The sequence below is a fragment of the Delphinus delphis genome, chromosome 18, assembly GCF_949987515.2.
Source record: "Delphinus delphis chromosome 18, mDelDel1.2, whole genome shotgun sequence".
NCBI classification, from domain to species: domain Eukaryota; kingdom Metazoa; phylum Chordata; class Mammalia; order Artiodactyla; family Delphinidae; genus Delphinus; species Delphinus delphis.
Genome location: NC_082700.1, coordinates 74,447,292 through 74,466,155, shown reverse-complemented (window position 1 = coordinate 74,466,155; position 18,864 = coordinate 74,447,292). Strand labels below are relative to the sequence as shown.

General features: G+C 37.8%; 1 protein-coding gene across 2 annotated transcripts; it reads right to left on the bottom strand.

The window, feature by feature from the left end:
- Positions 1–657: 657 nt before the first annotated feature.
- ABHD13 (abhydrolase domain containing 13) lies at positions 658–16,983 on the bottom strand. 2 transcript variants are annotated; one of them, XM_059995811.1, is made up of 2 exons: positions 3,760–3,782; positions 658–3,646 (listed from the first exon to the last, which is right to left on the bottom strand). In XM_059995811.1, exon 2 carries the CDS (start codon positions 3,624–3,626, stop codon positions 2,613–2,615), a length of 1,014 nt encoding a protein of 337 aa, XP_059851794.1. In that variant the 5' UTR covers positions 3,627–3,646; positions 3,760–3,782; the 3' UTR covers positions 658–2,612. The 2 variants fall into 2 exon arrangements, with proteins under 2 accessions (XP_059851794.1, XP_059851795.1); XM_059995812.1 differs by lacking the exon at positions 3,760–3,782 and adding an exon at positions 16,741–16,983 and having other exon boundaries at positions 659–3,646.
- Between the last annotated feature and the right edge of the window lie 1,881 nt (positions 16,984–18,864).

Here is an 18,864-nt window from a genome sequence, read left to right as displayed (position 1 = left end):
ACAAATGATTTTTTCCTGTATTTTGTAATATCTTTTTTTAAGATCTTTTTTGCCATTTTACCCCCAATAATCCCTTTTAAAATAATGGATTTTGATCTCAACGGATTTTTTCTTGCCATATTTAAAATCAATCTAGGGTTTCCAAATTCCAGTAGCTTAATAACTTAAAAACTCATTCAGAAACTCCTACAGCTGCTCTTACATCAATGAGCCAAAAATTAATAAACAAGATGGACACACACCTATTCCCACTAAGAGATAAGTCCAAAATTAAGGTATGACTCATGAAGAATTCATGTTTTATTAAGACCAATTGCTTTGGCCACAATATTAGACATGCTTTAAAAAAATGATGCCACAGGCTTCATGGACCCCTGATAATAGGAGTTTGTCTTCTACTCTCTTCCCATCTAAGGAACCAGTCTCAAATACAGAAGGAAACTAGGAAGGAAAGATGTGCTACAACCCTAGACACCTTTTCCTTTTGTTGCAGAAAGAAAGGCTCCTCAACCCAAAGAGGAGAATGAAGGTAGGGATGGGACACATGTAATCCACAACTTCTGAAGTCCTGGGTCGAAAAGAAGAGGGGGGGATTGTTAATAAACCTGGAGTACTAAAAAAAAAAAAAAAAAAAAAAAAAAAAGCAGCATAAAACAAAACACTGATGAAGAAAAAGCTTTTTATACTTCATCAGCATAATATTTATAACTAAAGTTGATAAATTCCTCCATAGTGTACTAGACTAAATCATCACATGAAAACATAAGGTACTTTGTAAACTTTAAAGAATGATACAAGTCTAAGGTGTGCCATGTAAACTCATGTCTAAATACACTACATTTTGTTGTATTAACGTTCTTGTTAATACATTACTATTTAGGATAGTCATTCTATATAGCTATGATTGACAAGATGAAAAGTAGCCTTTAATTTTAGTGAATTTATAAATATAAAATACACCTTCCATGATACGCGTTTCCAACTTTTTTTAAAAACGCATGATGTTTTTACAATTTATAGAAAACATTATCCTTTAGAAATCATACTTGCTATAATTTATTTTTTTTTCTAAATACTGACATAAAGTGAATGATAAGAATGTTATTTGGCAAAAGTATTTCTAGCCCTATCTCTATGGAAAGAGTTTCAATTAAGGTCAAGATTACTGACCCATTATTTCTCTGCCCTAGCTGCTTGCACAAAGCCAATAAATATAGCTAAAATACTCAGAATATCATATGTTAAAGCTGACATAATGTACAGAGCTCAATTACATCTAATTTTTGAGGACTGCTTGAAACAACTTAGCTTATATATCTTAAGGTAAATCCTGTAAGGATTAAGGGGCTCTTTTCTTAAATAAGATTTTTCTTACCTTCTATATGTCGAAATACTACTTCCCACTTACAGCCATTTAATTGTTAAATGTGGTCACAGGGTCTGTGATCAAAAGCTCTAGAGTTCCTTTATCCGCACATTCTCACATGTAGAAAATAAATAAGACTTCCTAAAGCTGTCTTTTGATGCAGTTCTTCTATTTCATAACTGAAACATCAGACCAAAGAATATAGTTTTCATTTACTTTTGTTTTTGTAACTTTTATTTTCAGAAAGTCCAATAAATGATATCCTGGCTTTAGTGGGACAGATATACCTAGATACTTGGACTTAAAAATGAAATGTGGGAATTCTTGTAAAATAGTATGTACAATAATGTAATGATAAGACTTGCTAATTCTTAAACAGATTCTAATCTTCATTATGACTGCTATTAGTGGTTCAGCTGTAGACTTACAAAATCGACAGAAGCTAAAATTCTCTTTGCCACCAAAATTACAAATGTTAAAAAGTTCAAATATGCACATCAAAGCTGCAGTAAAATTCTCAATTTCTATTTTTACATGCCATGATCCAGACTGTACCTAGCAAAACACGGTACGTTTATATTGGAAAATGGGGTCCCATTTATTTGTAAGAAAAAGCTGGATCTCAGCATTCACCAGAGCAAAATTCAATGGCAACCTGCACATAGGCCTCAATTTCATTTCTTGCTAAAAACAAAATAGAGTTTACATAAAAATAGATATAACCCAGGTTACCATATACATTGGTATATGACCAGTATTTACATTAAAAACATTGCATTGCATAAGTCAAGGAATAAAATACCATCATGCATTTCATTTTTAAGGTGAAAAATGCAATTACAGAACTAAGTTTGCTTACCATGATTGTCCCAATATTTACTAAAGGAATAATACCCAAAGGTTTCTTGTTTACATGTCTCCTTCCACACTTAGTCATTAATCTAAGTGTCACGTAGATTACACAACTTCAGCAACAAGAAACTTCTGAATATGCTATTATGATAGCATACTAAACTAAAGATATGGATACATAACCATATTGAAAGGTTCGATGAAAATGTATGAAATCCCAATGATTATAGTCCTTCAAATGTAAAAAACTATTTGGATCATTTTAAAGGAGCACTGAAGTCCTTTCAAAGTTTAATGTCACTCTTCAGACAAGTACAGATATAACACACTTCTAGAAAGGAACATTCTTTATCATTCTGCACAAATTAAAATACAGTGCATTAATCAAAAAAAATTATATAATTGTTACATTAGATGAAGTTTTTGCCATTTCTTCAGGAGAATGACTCTTTATTACTTCTTTGATGAACTGTTCAAGGGCAGTGAAGTAACCCTGGCATTGCCATGTATCATTATGAGTTCCATCAGGAAAAATGGCTAATCTCTTAGTCCGAGATGGGGAAAGTTCATAAAGTTGCTTCATCATTACTGGTGGGATTAATTGGTCAGAGAGTCCAGAGATGAAAAGAGAAGGCATTCTGCACTGAGAGATTTTTCTGTAGGACAAAAATTTATTTTTGTAGCACCATAAAGGAAGGTAACGCATTGGAAAGAATGAAAATAAAGTGCTGGCCATATGCGGTATGCTTAAAAATGTGTTCTCCACCATAATGGCTGAAATCCTATGTGAATTTTCAGAGGCCAAATGAATAGCTACTGCCCCTCCCAAGGAACGGCCGAAAAGAAAAATTTTTGTTTTGTCAAGGTCAGGTCTGGTCATCACGTAGTCTAGCACAGCCTCAGAGTCTAGGTAGAGTCCTTCTTCACTTGCTTCTCCTTCACTTTTTCCATATCCTCGATAATCAACAAGCAAAAGATTAACTTTGAGGTTAACCAACATAAGCAATGCATTCGGTAACCTGTGACCTATGTTGCCTGCATTCCCATGAAAATAAATTATAGTTGGGGAATAGGGCGAATTGTCTCCAGTGTATCTTATCAAAATAAGATTTAGACGCACTCCATCTTTGGTTCTGATGAAAATGTTTTCATGTGGAATACCAGTCGGCATGGGAACATAAAGGCGTGAAGAAGATGGCTGTTCTGGGAAATAAAGCAATACATCCTGGAATTTATAGAGAATACCTGCTATTGATATGAATATTAACAAAAGTAAGATAATGCCTCCATACAGATGGAAAGTCACTATTAAAGGTAAAAGAGAAATACGGCAGAGAGCCCAAGACCATGAAGCCAAAGCTATTAGCCATCTTTCAACAAAGTTCCACAGCATCCAGGACTTTTCCATTGTGGCTCTCCGTAAGCGTCCTGAAGAGAGACAGAGATAGGGAGAATCAGTAATTCAACATACATCTATTATTTTAAAAGTTAGATCCATGATGTAATAAATCATGGTACTAGGTGAATCCTTGGAAACCTACATCAATCCATCCACAAAATCGATTGTTCTAATTTTCTTCATCCCTTCAGTTCTCAAGGTCTCCTTTCTCCCTCCACTGCTGTATATATGAAACACAAATATTCATCAAACTATATTCATTTTCTTAAAAAAAATGCAGGTACTTTCATTCATGTATTCTCCTTGATTTGACAGAAAAATAAGTTGATGCCATGTTCCCAATTTTTTATATGAGGGAACAAACGCTCTGCAGCATAAGTGGATTGGCCGTGTCCCAGCTTTGCAGACAGAAGAGCCTGGAGACCAAGCAGCATGCTTCTAGTTCTCCTGGTGCACCCACTGGTCAGCTAGGTAAGGTGAGGGCAACTTTTTAATTTGAGGTAAAACTGACATATACCATATTAATTTCAGGTGTACAACATAATGATTCAATATCTGTATATACTGCAAAATGATCACAATAAATCTAGTTAACATCCATCTCTATACATAGTTACAAAATCTTTTTCTTGTGATGAGAACTTTTAAGATCTACGCTTAGCAACTTTCAAACATGCAATACAGTATTAACTTGTCACCATGCTGTACATAACATCCCCATGACTTATTTTACAACTGTTAAGTTTATACCTTTTGACCCACTTCTTTTATTTTGCTCACTACCCCCAGCTTCTGGCAACAATCAATATGTTCTCTCTATCTATGAGTATGGGGTTGTTTTGTTTGTTTTCAGAATCTACATATAAGTGAGATCATACAGTATTTGTCCTTCTCTGACTTACTTTACTTAGTATAATGCCCTCCAGATCTATCCATGTTGTTATATATGGCAAAATGTCCTCCTTTTTAATGGATGAATAATACTCCATTGTGTGTGTGTACGCACAGACACATCCCACATTTTCTTTATTCATTCATCCATCAATGAACACCTAGGTTGTCTCTGTATCCTGGCTATAGTAAATAATGCTATAGTAAACATGGTGGTGCATATATCTTTTTGAGTTAGTGCTAAATTTCACGACTTTAATCCATTTCGAGTTAATTTTTCTGTATGGTGTAAAACAGTAGTCCAGTTTCATTCTTCCACATGTGGCTACCCAGTTTACCCAATATCATTTATTGAAGAAACTGTCCATTCCTCATTGTATATTCTTTGTCATAAATTGACATATTATGTGTGGGTTTATTTCTGGGCTCTCTATCCTGTTCCACTGATCTATGTGTTTGTTTTTATGCCAATACCATACTGTTCTGATTACTATAGCTTTGTAATATAGTTTGAAATCAGGAAGCATGATGTCTCCACCTTTGTTTTCCTTTCTCAAGAATACTTTGACTATGCAGGGTCTTTTGTAGTTCCATACAAATTTTAGGATTATTTGTTTTATTTCTGAGATAAATGCCACTGGAATTTTGATAGGGATTGTACTGAATCTGTAGACTGCTTTGGGCAGTATGAACAATATTAATTCTTCCAATCCATGAGTACCAAATACCTTTCCACTTTCTTGTGTATCCTTCAATTTCTTTCATTAATGTCTTATAGTGTTCAGTGTTCAATTCTTTTACCTCCTTGGTTAAATTTATTCCTTGGTATTTTATTCTTTTTTTAAATTGAAATATAGTTGACTTACAATGTTTTAGGTGTATAGCAAAGTGATTCAGTTATATATAGATACATACATAACACACACACACACACACACACACACACACACACACACACACACATATAACTTTTTCAGATTCTTTTCCATAATGTTATTACAAGATATTGAATGTATCTTGGGCTACATAGTAGGTCCTTGTTTATCTAACAGTGTATACTTGTTAATCCCAAATTCCCAATTTATCTCCCCCTCTTTCCCCTTTGGTAACCATAAGTTTGCCTTCTATATCTGTGAGTCTATTTCTGTTTTGTAAATAAACTCGTTTGTATATTTTTTTTATATTCCACATATAAGTGACACCATACGGTGTCTTTCTCTGTCTGACTTACTTCAATTAACATGACAATCTCTAGGTCCATTCATGTTGCTACAAATGGCATTATGTCATTCATTTTTGGGGCTGAGTAATATTCCACTCTGTGTGTGTGTGTGTGTGTGTACGCCACATCTTCTTTATCCATTCATCTGTTGATGTATATTTAGGCTGCTTCCACATCTTGGCTATTGTAAATAGTGCTGCTATGAACACTGGGGTGCATCCATCTTTTTGAATTACAGTTTTCGTCTTTTCTGGATATATGCCCAGGAATGAGACTGCTCGATCATAGAGTAATTCTATATTTAGTTTTTAAGGAACCTCCATCCTGTTCTCCATAATGGCTGCACCAACTTACATTCTCACCAACAGTTTAGGAGAGCTTCCTTTTCTCCACAACCTCTTCAGTATTTATTATTTGTAGACTTTTTGATGATGGCCATTTTGATTGATCAGTGTGAGGTGGTACCTCATTGTAGTTTTTGATTTGCATTTCTCTAATAATCAGTGACGCTGAGCATCTTTTCATGTGCCACTGGCCACCTGTATGTCTTCTTTGGAGAAATGTCTATTTAGGTCTTCTGCCCATTTTTGGATTGGGTTGAGGGTTTTGGGGTTTTTTTTTGATATTGAGCAGTATAAACTGTTTGTATATTTTGGAAATTAAGGCCTTGTTGGTCTCACGGTTTGCAAATATTTTCTCCCAGTCCATAGGCTGTCTTTTCGTTTTCTTTATGATTTACTTTGTTGTGCAAAAGCTTTTAAGTTTAATTAAGTGCCATTTGTCTATTTTTGCTTTTGTTTCCATTTCTCTAGGAGATGGACCCAAAACAACTTTACTGAGCTAGGTAGGTTGAGGGCAAATTTTATTAAAGAGGTAGTTAACAGATTCTAACCTATCAAGACCAATCCAATAGAATTTATTGTCAATTTTCTTTTTCACATTATAGAAAAAAATTATAACTAAACTAAAATAAAAAATATAAAATACGTTCCCTTCTATTTGGAGGTTCTCACAGCTAAATTTAAAAAATAATTTAAATGGAACACTAGTTTCTAATATTGTATTATTTTTAAGAAAAAGTCTAATAATTTGTCTTTCATATCTGATTAAAAAGAAACTTTAGATAGTTAATACTGTGAAATATGCTCAATCTTTTATAGAGCCCTCACTGCAATTTCATACCAGCGGGTCAACAAAGATTGCTACAGTATACTGATAAGGCCATAAACACTTGGGGGATAAGTGTGAAACAAAGACACAGAAATTCTATTTCAGAACCAGAGATAAATGAAGAAAACGACTTACTGGAGAAAAATCTTTTTAAAGTTTGCTAAAAACTATAACTGATGTAAAGAAAATACAAAAGAAAAGCTTTCAGAAGTCATTGTTTTTGTTATCAAATAAAGTTTATGTGTGTTGTCTTAAAAAGGCACAAGAGGTGAGATGTCACAATTTTGCTTATGTAGTACTCATTTACTTATATATTTACCATTTTTAAAAATTACATTCTCTTTTACTCACTAACAAAACTACCATAAAGAAGTTATTCTTAAATTTAATAAATAATTGTTAATGACTTATCTTTATAAAATTTTACTGTATGTCATAAGCTAATAAATGTGGCATTTTAGTTCATCAAATTAGATTTAAACACTGAAAACCAAGTTAAATTATACTGGCTACAAAGATGAGTTAGACAATTTAATAGATTCAATTTTTCATTATAATCTCATCAAAAATATTTTACTATTCCGCTAAACATGGACCTTCGAATCTGAATTTGCGTTCAAATAACTCTCTTTGAACATAAACCAACAGTGTAGCATTTTTCTGAAGTTTCTCTAAAATCAACACTGCCACCCAGTTGCAGCAAGTTTTATTACAATAAGCACTATGTTAAGCCAGAGAAAAGCAGGTATGTGAGGTAAAACAAAAATCCAAGCTTAACAACTAGAGAAGCAATACCTGAGCCTTAGGTGTCAGACCTGGATAAGAACCAGATTGAAAGAGGCTACACTACAGCAGCCAAATAAGCCAATTACACTGAATACTGAATAACTGTTCCAGGTCAATAATCAATGCTGTTTACAATCTCTGACCACTATTCATCAACAGCTTAAATTATACAGGGCTACTCTATAATCCTTCACTGTAGTGGATAAGTCTGAACAACACATCTGAGCACTTAAATTTTTCATCTAATGCTTACTTAATTTTATTTCTTTAAGAGAATGATTTTCATTTGTACCCGGAAGTTATATTAGGAAAATTTGAAAACAGACTGGCATTTACTTTATACATCAAAATAAAATAATTTTTGTATAATGATTAGGATTAACAAGGTTTGGGATATAACATACAAATATACTAAGGCACTGTGTCATCTGGAAAATAAGATACCATTTAAGATATTTCTTTAGGGAAAAAATGTACTTTTCTTCATAGTCAAGCCAATCGTTTATGGCAGAAGTATCAGAGAGATGAGTAACTCAAATATCACTTATTTGGTGATATAGTAGGAAAAAACCACTAAAATTCCATCACCCTTAAAGTCTGCTCTACCATTTATTTGTTAAATAATCTTGGGTTTATCAGTTATTTCCAGTTTGAATTTCCTTTTCAGTAGAATGAGAATTCTAAAAATGCCTATTTATAAAGCTGGTCAGCATTATCAAATAAAATTAATAAAAAAGCATTTACAAATGCTACAGGTATATTAACTTCATTTGCTTTTGTGACTAGTATTTCTGGCTGTACTACTACATTCTTAACCATGTTCTGCTTGAATTAACATCAAAATTAGAACTTACCAAGCACCTATAAGAAAAAAATATATAGGAATTTGATAAGGGCATGGCAGAGCACTCCTACAACCTGGATAATCAGGAGCGAATTGACTCAAGTTTTCACATCGAAGTTCGTATAAAAAACTAATACAACTCTAAATAAAACATAAACCTCATAATACATGGACAGGGCATATTTTGAAATTCAAACCACCTATATAGATTAAACTATATAAAGTTTTCGATTTTCAAACTTTGAAAAAGTATCTTTTTTAAAAAAGTAGCCTCTTTTTTTTTTTTTTTTTTTTGCTGCCTCCAAAACAAGACTTCACTCACAGAAAAGGCTCAGTAAACAGCTATTATGGTCATTACCATGACTGTCATCATTACCATGATCTTTGTTTTTACATCATCTTATTTCATTCTGTCCTTCTTGGGAGCTGCAACTAGATGTTTAAAGATAAATTTGCTTTTTTAAACACACAGTTGCTTGCATATATTTATAATCATTCATAGGAAATTATGGCAAAACATCTATTTTTTAAAGGTCTTTCTATAATGTACACAGTAAATCTAACCTCATATAATGAGAAATGCCTGAGAACATGAGATATGCCAGCATCACATGACAGTCAAATCTTTTGTTGAGAAATTTCCTGAAAACAAGTTTCTGAGCTCTTCCCCAGAAATCACAAGCTCTGTACAGCGATCAGCCTTTTGGTCTCTCGCACTGGGCTCTTCCTTCTCCTCTTTCTTCCAGAGGATGGGAACAGGACAGGATCCATGATCAGTGAGAGCTTCTGAAATAAGTTCTGCTCAAGCATCTCACTGTTGATCCAACCAGCTCTCCCATTGTAACTACAGAAATATTTAAGGGCATTTTAACCCCGGAATAGGGAATTGTTGATGCGCTAGCTCTCAATATCCAGAGACCTGCTCACTGGCTGAGATGACATATTTCGAAGTGAAGTGAGGCTGGGACGGAAGTGTGGTCTCCCTGTGATCATGGTTAGTGAATAACAGCAGCCGTCTTCCTGGGCTCCTCTGTCAGGAACCACAGTCCCCAGCATACCTCATGCTCTGGTGGCATCTCTGAGGGCGTAACAGTGTCTGAGCAATTTTCATTAATTTTCAGCTGACTCATTTTTCCAATTTAAGTCATTTAATCCTCACAACTTAAGGAAGCACGTAATGTTATTTCCCTTTTACAGATGAAAAAAAAAAAAAACAGGTAGAGAGGTGAAGCAACTTGCTAACGTTTACAAGGCTGATTAATGCTAGAGACAAGACGAGAAATCAAGCCTTTTTGACCCAAAGCTCTTAATCTCTGACTTCAAAGCATCTAACTATTTCTGAGTCTCTTAGAATCTCATTATGTTCATGGTATGGATGCTTCTTAAATCACTGGTAATTTCCTATAACAGCTGCTTCGTCTTCAGAATCTTTTCAACATACAATATTGAATTTAAATGTGTAAGGCCAGGAACTGTGTTTTTCTTTTTCACTACTGTATCCCTATGGGTAGTACAGCACTTTATATACATTCAAAACTAAATTTTTTTTTTTAAATGAACAATCCAGTAATGTATCTGAATTATTAGATTTCTAAGAAAACACAACTGCATTCTGAGCGTCAGACATATATATTTAAGACTGGACACCAGAAAAATGGCATATCTGAGTCCATTATTGGTTAGGAACAGTAGGGATTTAACCTTGCAGTTTTCCACAAAGCATTCCTGAAAAGCTGCCTTAATTAAATGACTTTGTGATAAACAAAGGTAATCTTGCAATGGATTGTTAAACTGTGGAAGTCAATAAAATCAGTTCATTTTGAGGAATATCAAATGGATGTCAATTTTAAGGACAGGTTAATAAAAACTGTTCTAGAGTGTGTGTCTCTTCTCTATAATACATTACGGCATACTGGCGGTTTAGAAAGAGACCTCCATGCACGAACTGCCTTATTTTTCCTATAACCCAATTAGCCAATAATTTCTGCTCCTCCTTCTGTATCACACCTCCATGCTCTTAATGGAACTGGATCTATCAAACAATATAGGAAGGATTTTTTTTGATAAATTTGCTGAAACTATCAACAAAGTACAATTACTAGAGCCATCTGCTGAGATGTAAAAACAACTTCACATAAACCCAGATGCTATGATGATCAATAAAAATGAACATTGCCGCCGGTACAGTCCACTGCACAGATCCTAGAGCTAACAGTAAGTTTTCCACTTATTTTGTCAAAAAATTAGTTTGAATAAAGGGTTAACAAAACCTTTTCTCGGACTTCCCTGGTGGCGCAGTGGTTAAGAATCCACCTGCCACTGCAGGGGACACGGGTTCGAGCCCTGGTCTGGGAAGATCCCACATGGCGCGGAGCGGCTGGGCCCGTGAGCCATGGCCACTGAGCCTGCGTGTCCGGAGCCTATGCTCCGCAACGGGAGAGGCCACAACAGTGAGAGGCCCACGTACCGCAAAAAAAAAAAAAAAAAGTACATCCTATGAGGAAAATTTATGAAATGTGTTGCCAGAAGAGATGGGTTATTTGCCAGGTTCTTTTGCATGCTGCAATGCACCTGCTGATAACATCTTAGCATCATAAACAATAAAGAGAAATTTGAGTTTAATGTACTCCAAGTGAAATCAATGTTTATACTACTTAAAAAGGCTGTTTAGAGGGAAAGAACATTAGACCTGTAGAGCATAGAAGCTCGGTCAACCAATATCCTTCATCTGCCATTCTTCTTCTACATTATTACTGTTTCTAATCTTATGCCTACGTCTTAAATAAGTACCTCACTTATTCTCATTTCTCAATTCTACCTTTGCCAAGTTATCACACCAGCTCTCACATATCAAATGTCTCTAAAGCCCATCTATCTATGGCTTCGACCACCCCAGTAACTGCTAACTACTCGCTAGTAGAGGATCTGATGCATGAGCTCTTGTGATGATCTCTCATAAAAAGCAAACCTCACTTACTAATAAATCCAATGGACTTTTCTCAATCCACACTGCAACACTGTACCCCTAAGTAGCACCAAACCTGGAATCTTCCTCAGCTTCCAGTATAATCAAATCCCTGTGTTTCTCGCTCTGACCCACCCCTAAATGTTGGCATTTTCCAAGGCCCTGTGTATTTACCTTTCTTTCCCTCAGGGATTTCATTCTTTCTCATGGCTCCAACCATCATACTTGTTTATGAATTATTCCCATTCTCCATGTCTACTCCATCGATATCTCAATTTATCTGTTCCTTGAGTACCTGATGCTTCGTTAACAACACAGACTTACCCAAAACTAAACAAATCCTCCTCATCTGATGTTTTACATGCTTTATGTTAATTATGAACAAAAAAGCATGATGTGTAAACAAATATATTTTTTAAAAAACAATTGATTCTAGGGCTACATATAAAATAACATGCAAAGTAAATTTAACTATGTTACAATATCAATAATAGGTACATTATTATAACATGCACAGGTCTTATATCCGAATGAAAAAATATCAACCTTAAAAACAATTTTTGTGCTTTTTATTTAGATGAAGTGGTCAGAGGTGCCATCTGATATTAGTGAGCACTTCTCAAGAAATAATCTATTAAAAACATGACTAGGGGCTTCCCTGGTGGCGCAGTGGTTGAGAGTCTGCCTGCCGATGCAGGGGACGCGGGTTCGTGCCCCGGTCCAGGAGGATCCCATGTGCCGCGGAGCAGCTGGGCCGGTGAGCCATGGCCGCTGAGCCTGCGCGTCCGGAGCCTGTGCTCCGCAACGGGAGAGGACACAGCAGTGAGAGGCCCGCGTACCGCAAAAAAAAGACTAATTTTTATTGTAATGTATAGACAAAGTAAATCTAATTATGATTGTTTTCTTTTTAAAAGAATGGTTCTGAAATATTAGTAGTATCTTTTTATACTCTATAAGTACTTTGAGCAAATGAATGAAAAGTAGAAATCTGATGATGCTCATCTTGAGAATTTTATAGTCATTAACTTGTTTTGTTCACCTTTATTGCTCCATATGCTTCCTATCTTTAAATATCAGCCCATATAAGTATACAATAACCCATTTAAGGCTAAAAATATAAACAATTTATAGCTGTGAAGCTGTCAGAACCACCATGTTGGTTACAGGGTGAGCTGAGTGACCAGTCAACTGAGTGAGTGATGAACATGTGCATCTGACCTCCTTTAATCACCTTATGTGCTCCCTCATATATGTACTTGGAGGATCACAAATGGTTCCATTTCTAAGGAAAAATATTTAAATAACTGTTCAATAAGCTGAGGCTTAAAAAAAAAGAGAGATCAATACCAAACGTATGCCCACCTTCAATCATATGAGTCCTCAGAACACAACTACACGTCCCCCAAGGGAGTTCTCAAACCCAGCCCAGACCACAAAATGGTCCCAGGGTTGGTTTCCCAGCCTCATCAGATTCCATTGCATCTTATCATAGTATTTCAAGATTAAAGACAACGCCACCAATACTTGCAGACACCTGCTATCTGAATCATAGTGCTCAGACACTACAGACTATTTAAAACTTATAAATATGCAGTCCTATTCCTAAGTAGCTCATGATCTACTCAGTAGCCCTCGGTCTACTCAGGGATCATGGGCATATGTAACTGTATATGTCTAACATAAATTTAATTATAGAGGGGCCAAGGAAAATTAGAGAAAGATCACACTGTCCTTACATAGAGCAAAAGAAAAAGAAAACCTTAACTATGTGTCCGTCACAACATAATTTTAGTAATCTCTGGATTTCATTATGCTTGAATACTTAAAGAAACCATGGGGAAATTTTTGCCAATTTTTTAAAAACAGGACAAAGTACAACTCTAGGGTTAAGAATTTCTCTTACTTTCCATCAAACAGCTGTCTATTCCACTTATTTATTCATTTAGCAATATTTTATCCAAAAATTTAAAATAAATAAAGATTAACAACATAGATATATCAAGAACTAAAGCTCAAACTATGGGAATGGATACATTTAATTATGACTGCCCCAATAATACCAGCAGAGTAAACTGAACAAATATGTTACTCTTTCAATCGCAGATAAAATTATACTTTAATGAAGGCTGGAACTGTCTCGCAAAAAAAAAAAGTAAATGCTAATTATTCTCATTATTTTTTAAATGCAGAAGTTTATATCATATTGCACAGTATATATTCATTTACTGATTCTGCCAACAGTAAAAGGTCTTTGAAAACTACAAAAGATGTTTTACCTATACATGAATTAAATATGACTTCCCCCAAAAACAATCTGACTGAAGAGTAACCAATTATAAATACAATTTTAAGAAGTCATAAATGTACTATTATTTTAAAGGCCTTTATATCCATCTCGATTGATAATTTTAGGAACATCTTGTTTAAAAATAAAAACTGCTCGTACATTACAGAAACATACCTGACAAGTGACAAAACCATGTGTAGGTTCAAGGGAAGACTAAAAAGTGGAAAGCAAAGTCATGTGTCACACCTAACGTCTGCATTACAGGGGGAGAATGGTATCCTCTGGGGGAATTCACAGCTTCCAATCACATCTCAAGTAACAGAGAAAGCAGATTCAGCCCTCCTGCATCAATGGATCTCCTTTTCTGCTAAGCACTGGAAAGTTAAGAAACCATGCCAGCTGCACAGCTGAAATGAAAACACAAACAGCCACTATCCGTGTGCTGGAGACACCACAGGATGAATTATCTATTTCCCTAATGGTTACCCACGTGTCATCAATAATGAAAAAGTGTGTATTAATAGTCCTATGGGACAAATCAACAGTAACTGCCTATGGAGATGCTGGATTTAAACTGGGATTTCAATTGGCTCGAGCAGACATCTGGAACATTATACCAGGCAGCAACTTAGTAGCATTTTTGTGCTTTCCCTTTCGCCTGAAGCACAGAAGACTTCGCAAATCTAGTCAACTCTGAGAGAACAAAGATAACAGATTCTTGTCACTGTGGAAGTCAATCACAATTTATTCTGAGATTATAAATATCAAAGAAAGAAAAGGGTTAAAAAAATAGATCCACAAGGCTAAAAATGCAAACACTGATGTAAGAATTAAAACTGATAATGAAATTCAGGACCTTTCCAACTTACGACGGGATAGTGTTCTAAATACTATTAACTAAACGGGTGAAACTTGGAATTTATTTGCTTATAAAATCAGTGTTACAGAAGAAGTAAGATTCTCAGGCTAGCTCACAAATGCACACAGTTCACGCCCTGGATACACTACAGCTTTGCAATTCCAGTACAATATACGGCTGTAGGAGTTGAGACTTATACGAAACAGCAACGTAAAATGTAATAATTTATTATGCAGTCTATCACTTGAGGGGGCAAAAATCTTAAATAGAAAAACTAGAACCCTTTTTTTTTTTTTAGGTCTGTTCTCAAAAGAGTATATAAGGGCCTCAAACATTCCTGAGGTGACTAACCGATAATTAGAAAGATTTTAGAATCTCTGAGTAACAACCGAGTTCTAAATTAAAGAAAAACAGAGAAACAGAAGTAGATTTTCCTGAGGTAAGCGACCGGAGAGAAGAGATCCCAGAAAAAGGTTAGGTTGGATTGTTTCCTGTACCCACTTCTAAAGTCACAATGTTGACCCAGGACAGCTTGGTTAGTAAATGCTCTCGTTCGGGCCTGAGGTGTGGCTGAGAAGCCAGGAGGCTCGCCAAGGTCCGTATGTACAGATATTCATAAGCTGGCTCACTTTCATCATTCCAAAGGACCTATCAATGGCAAGCAGCGTCGTGCTGTGGGAACGAGGGTGTTTTCAGGCTCCGTACGTTGACAGCTGGGTGGCTTTTGCCAACTCACTTAAGCTTTCTAAATATATGTCTCCTGGTGTGTAAAAAGGGGGTCAAACACGTAATTGAAACACGGCTGCGATCAACTGTAACACAGTATGTTAATACATGCAGCTACTTGTACGAGACAAAAGTTAAAGCATTTTGTTATCTACTAGAGCAGAGTAAGTACAACTAGAAGGTCTGCTAGACCTGGATGAAATAATGGTAGGACTCACTGGAGATTACCTGAGTAGGTGCACACAGGAAGGAATTAGGGCGCTGCCTTATTTTTTCCTGTCAAAACCCAGCTCAGGTAGCAGCTCCTTCAGAAAGCCTTCCCTGGTCCTCTACTCCCTACTGCCAACCATTTCACATCCTGTAGTTTGTACAAATTCATGTGGTGGCACTCACTGCCGTAGTGTAATTCATCTGCTTTACAGAGACTGTGAGTTCCTTGATGACAGTGACATCATTTTATGCAAATTCGTATTTTCAGTCGACAGAGCAATGCCTGGCACACAGTAAGTCTCTATTAACAACTACTGAATTGAGCAGTCTAGGATGTAAGCAGGACAATTATGACATACCACTAGATGGTCAACCACGAGTTCTTAGCTCGTGGAATAAAACTTAACCTCTCAGCAAAAGATACGAGATTAACCCACGCTTGCGCACAAGTTCTTAACGCGTGCTGAAAGATACCAGGAGAGGATCCATGAAAAGCCAAGCATCAAAACTTAAAGCCCACATCTTCTTGTGCCTTTCTATGCAGTAACTGTAACATGGTGAACCTAAACCAAAGAGCTATCGAATAAAACACTTTGTCTGGGGTTCTGATATCTTGGGCAATAACTCTCGTAATGCATTTTGCAGAAAACACATGTTGACAAGACTCTACAGCAAAACTGACTTAATTCTATGGGGTGCTCCCGCCCCGTTTCATAAACACCCCAAAGTTCCTGCCATGGAATTCGCAGGGTCTAAACCTGTTCTTGACCTGAGTGGGCCAGGACTACTCCATGTCTCACACCTGGCAGCTGGGATTTTCGCTGCACTTTTCCTGTGTGCGGGGGAGGGCTGGGCTGGGGATGGATGGTGTCCACGCGTCGGTTTGTACACGTTACTGGAAACACCACTGACAGCGAATTCTAAGACACCTTCTAGGACAGCGTCCCGGCGCCGCACCGGAGGGCGGTCGGGAATCGGCGCGCCTCGGTTCCCACAGCGGCGTCTGTTTGGGCTTCTCCCCCCTCGACCGGCGAGGCTGCGGAGAGGGCTCCGTCCGGTCCCGCACGGCCCTGGGCGCGCAGCCCCGCGCTCCCGCGAGGCCCTCGCCGGCCGCCCCCCGCGGCCCCGGGACACGGCGGCCCCGCGGCCCGCACCGCACTTACTTAGACCTGCTCGCAGGCTGCGCAGTCGGCCGCGGACTCGGAACCCAGCGCCGCGGAGAAGCGTCCCCCCGCGCCGCTTCCGTCGCTCCTCATCGTCCTCCTCCAGCCGAGGGGCCGCCGCCGTCGCCACGGTGTAGCCCGGAGCTCCCGCGGCGCCGCTCTCGGCTCCTCCACTTCCGGCCCACGCTCTGTGTAGCCGGCAAATACTCCCGCCGGCTCCCACATCACCCGCTCTCGCCTTCCTCCCGGGAGTGGGAAGCGGGCCCGCCCTCCCGGGCATGCGCAGAGACCGCGGCCGGAGGAGTTTCCCCACCCGCGACGGCGGCCCGGACGGACAAGATACCGCGGGAACGGGCCGCCGGCACGCGCATGCTCGCGATGGGCCGGATACCCAGCGGCGGGTTGTCCGGTAGCCTCTCTTCCCTCCGATCACCGGGAGGCCTCTCGCCCCGCCTCCGAGGCCTCCGGCGTGAGAGCTCGGAGCCTGCCGGATCTGCCTGTAGGACGCATGTCTTCCCGAAGAAGCGGTGTGTGCCCCAGTCGGTTGTTAAGGATATAGGAGTGAGTTCCGGCACTTAAATCGCTTCCTTAACTTTGTTTCTCTTTTTGTCTTCTCCCAACCCAGACCGCTCCTACCTTTATCAGAGTGGACCGTCACGGGCGGATGCATGGTTTATGAGACCCGAAACTTATACCATTTAGACGGCCCTTGTAAAGAAAAAGAATGGAACATTACCTTACTTTTGCAAATTTTACAGAAGCACAAGACCGTGAAGACATTGCTAGGGCCCCTCCCAGGGCCTTGGAAGTGACCGTACAAATGGGCCCCTGAAGCTGGAGCGTCATTACCTTCACTGACAACCGCCTTGCGCAGCAAATTGTACTCAATTGTTTGTTTATCGATGTCTAACCCCACCCCCGTCATTCCCTATTCTCTGTACCCTGTATTATATATACAGAGGATATGTAACAATGTTTTTTAAAGCTTGGAATCTGCTACCAAATTGAGAGCTCTAGGTCAGAGAGGCTCTTGATAATAATTCCTATTTTTATCAGAAATTGTTATCAGGTGGTGCATCATCTGATAAGCACCACCCACCATGGGAGACCGACCACTTACACAAATAAACTAATAATCAAAGCAACTCTAGACGATACTCAATGAAAAACTCGATTCTCTGTGAACCAAGCATCAGAAGGCTAAAATAACATGGTAACTTGGAGACGGGGATTTGAAACAACTTGGAGTTTGTCTGGTTTCCTTGTTCCCCTCTTATATCACTAATACAAAGTGCAATCTCCGACATTATACAAGCTCAGTAGATGTTGAACAGGGTACAAAAATGTACACAAATGCCTTCGCAAAAGATGGGCACGTGGAGGGTCCTCTAACTTAACACTGTTGGGTGCTCCTCCAAAGTGAATTGATAATTAAGTTGACTAGTAGGTGGAAAAATTACCCACAAAACAGTACCATGTGACTTTACGACTCAAGTGATTTTAGAAAAGTAGTCAGATAACATAGCTGATGTGACATATTATTGTTGTTGAGCTAGAAGGACCCCTAAGTGTAGCTTTACTACAAGTTAGTACTGTGGAATTGTGTCAGTTTGTAAAAAGAGGCTTTTGTACATTAGACAACTCCTAAGGGCACTTAAAAGCTCCAAAATGTATTCTCAGAGCCTGTTGTAGCAAAATTTCACTTTCATTTTAAAGCAATAATATTTTATGCTAAAATGAAGTAATTCTAAAAGTTGTCTCTTCCTACAGTTTATGAATAATTTCTCAATTCTCCATGGTGGAAGAGGACAAGCCATAGCAAGATACTGGTAGAAAGCCACAGCTCCTGGAAAGCCACACAAAAGGATTCGGGTTGTTTTCATTTCTCAATCCTCTGTATGTAGCACAATTTACAATATCATAGTAGGTGCTCAGGAGAGATTTGTGGAACAGTTTTATTTTGAATCCTTGAATAGAAATTAGGAGTCCATTGTTGATTTGTGAGTATGCAACTGTTTGTATTATGAATTATGTATTATTGTGAATTATGTATTATTTGTGTTAGGAGACAAGAGCTGACATCACAGTTGCACCATCATGAAAAACAAATAGGAAAGAACTGCC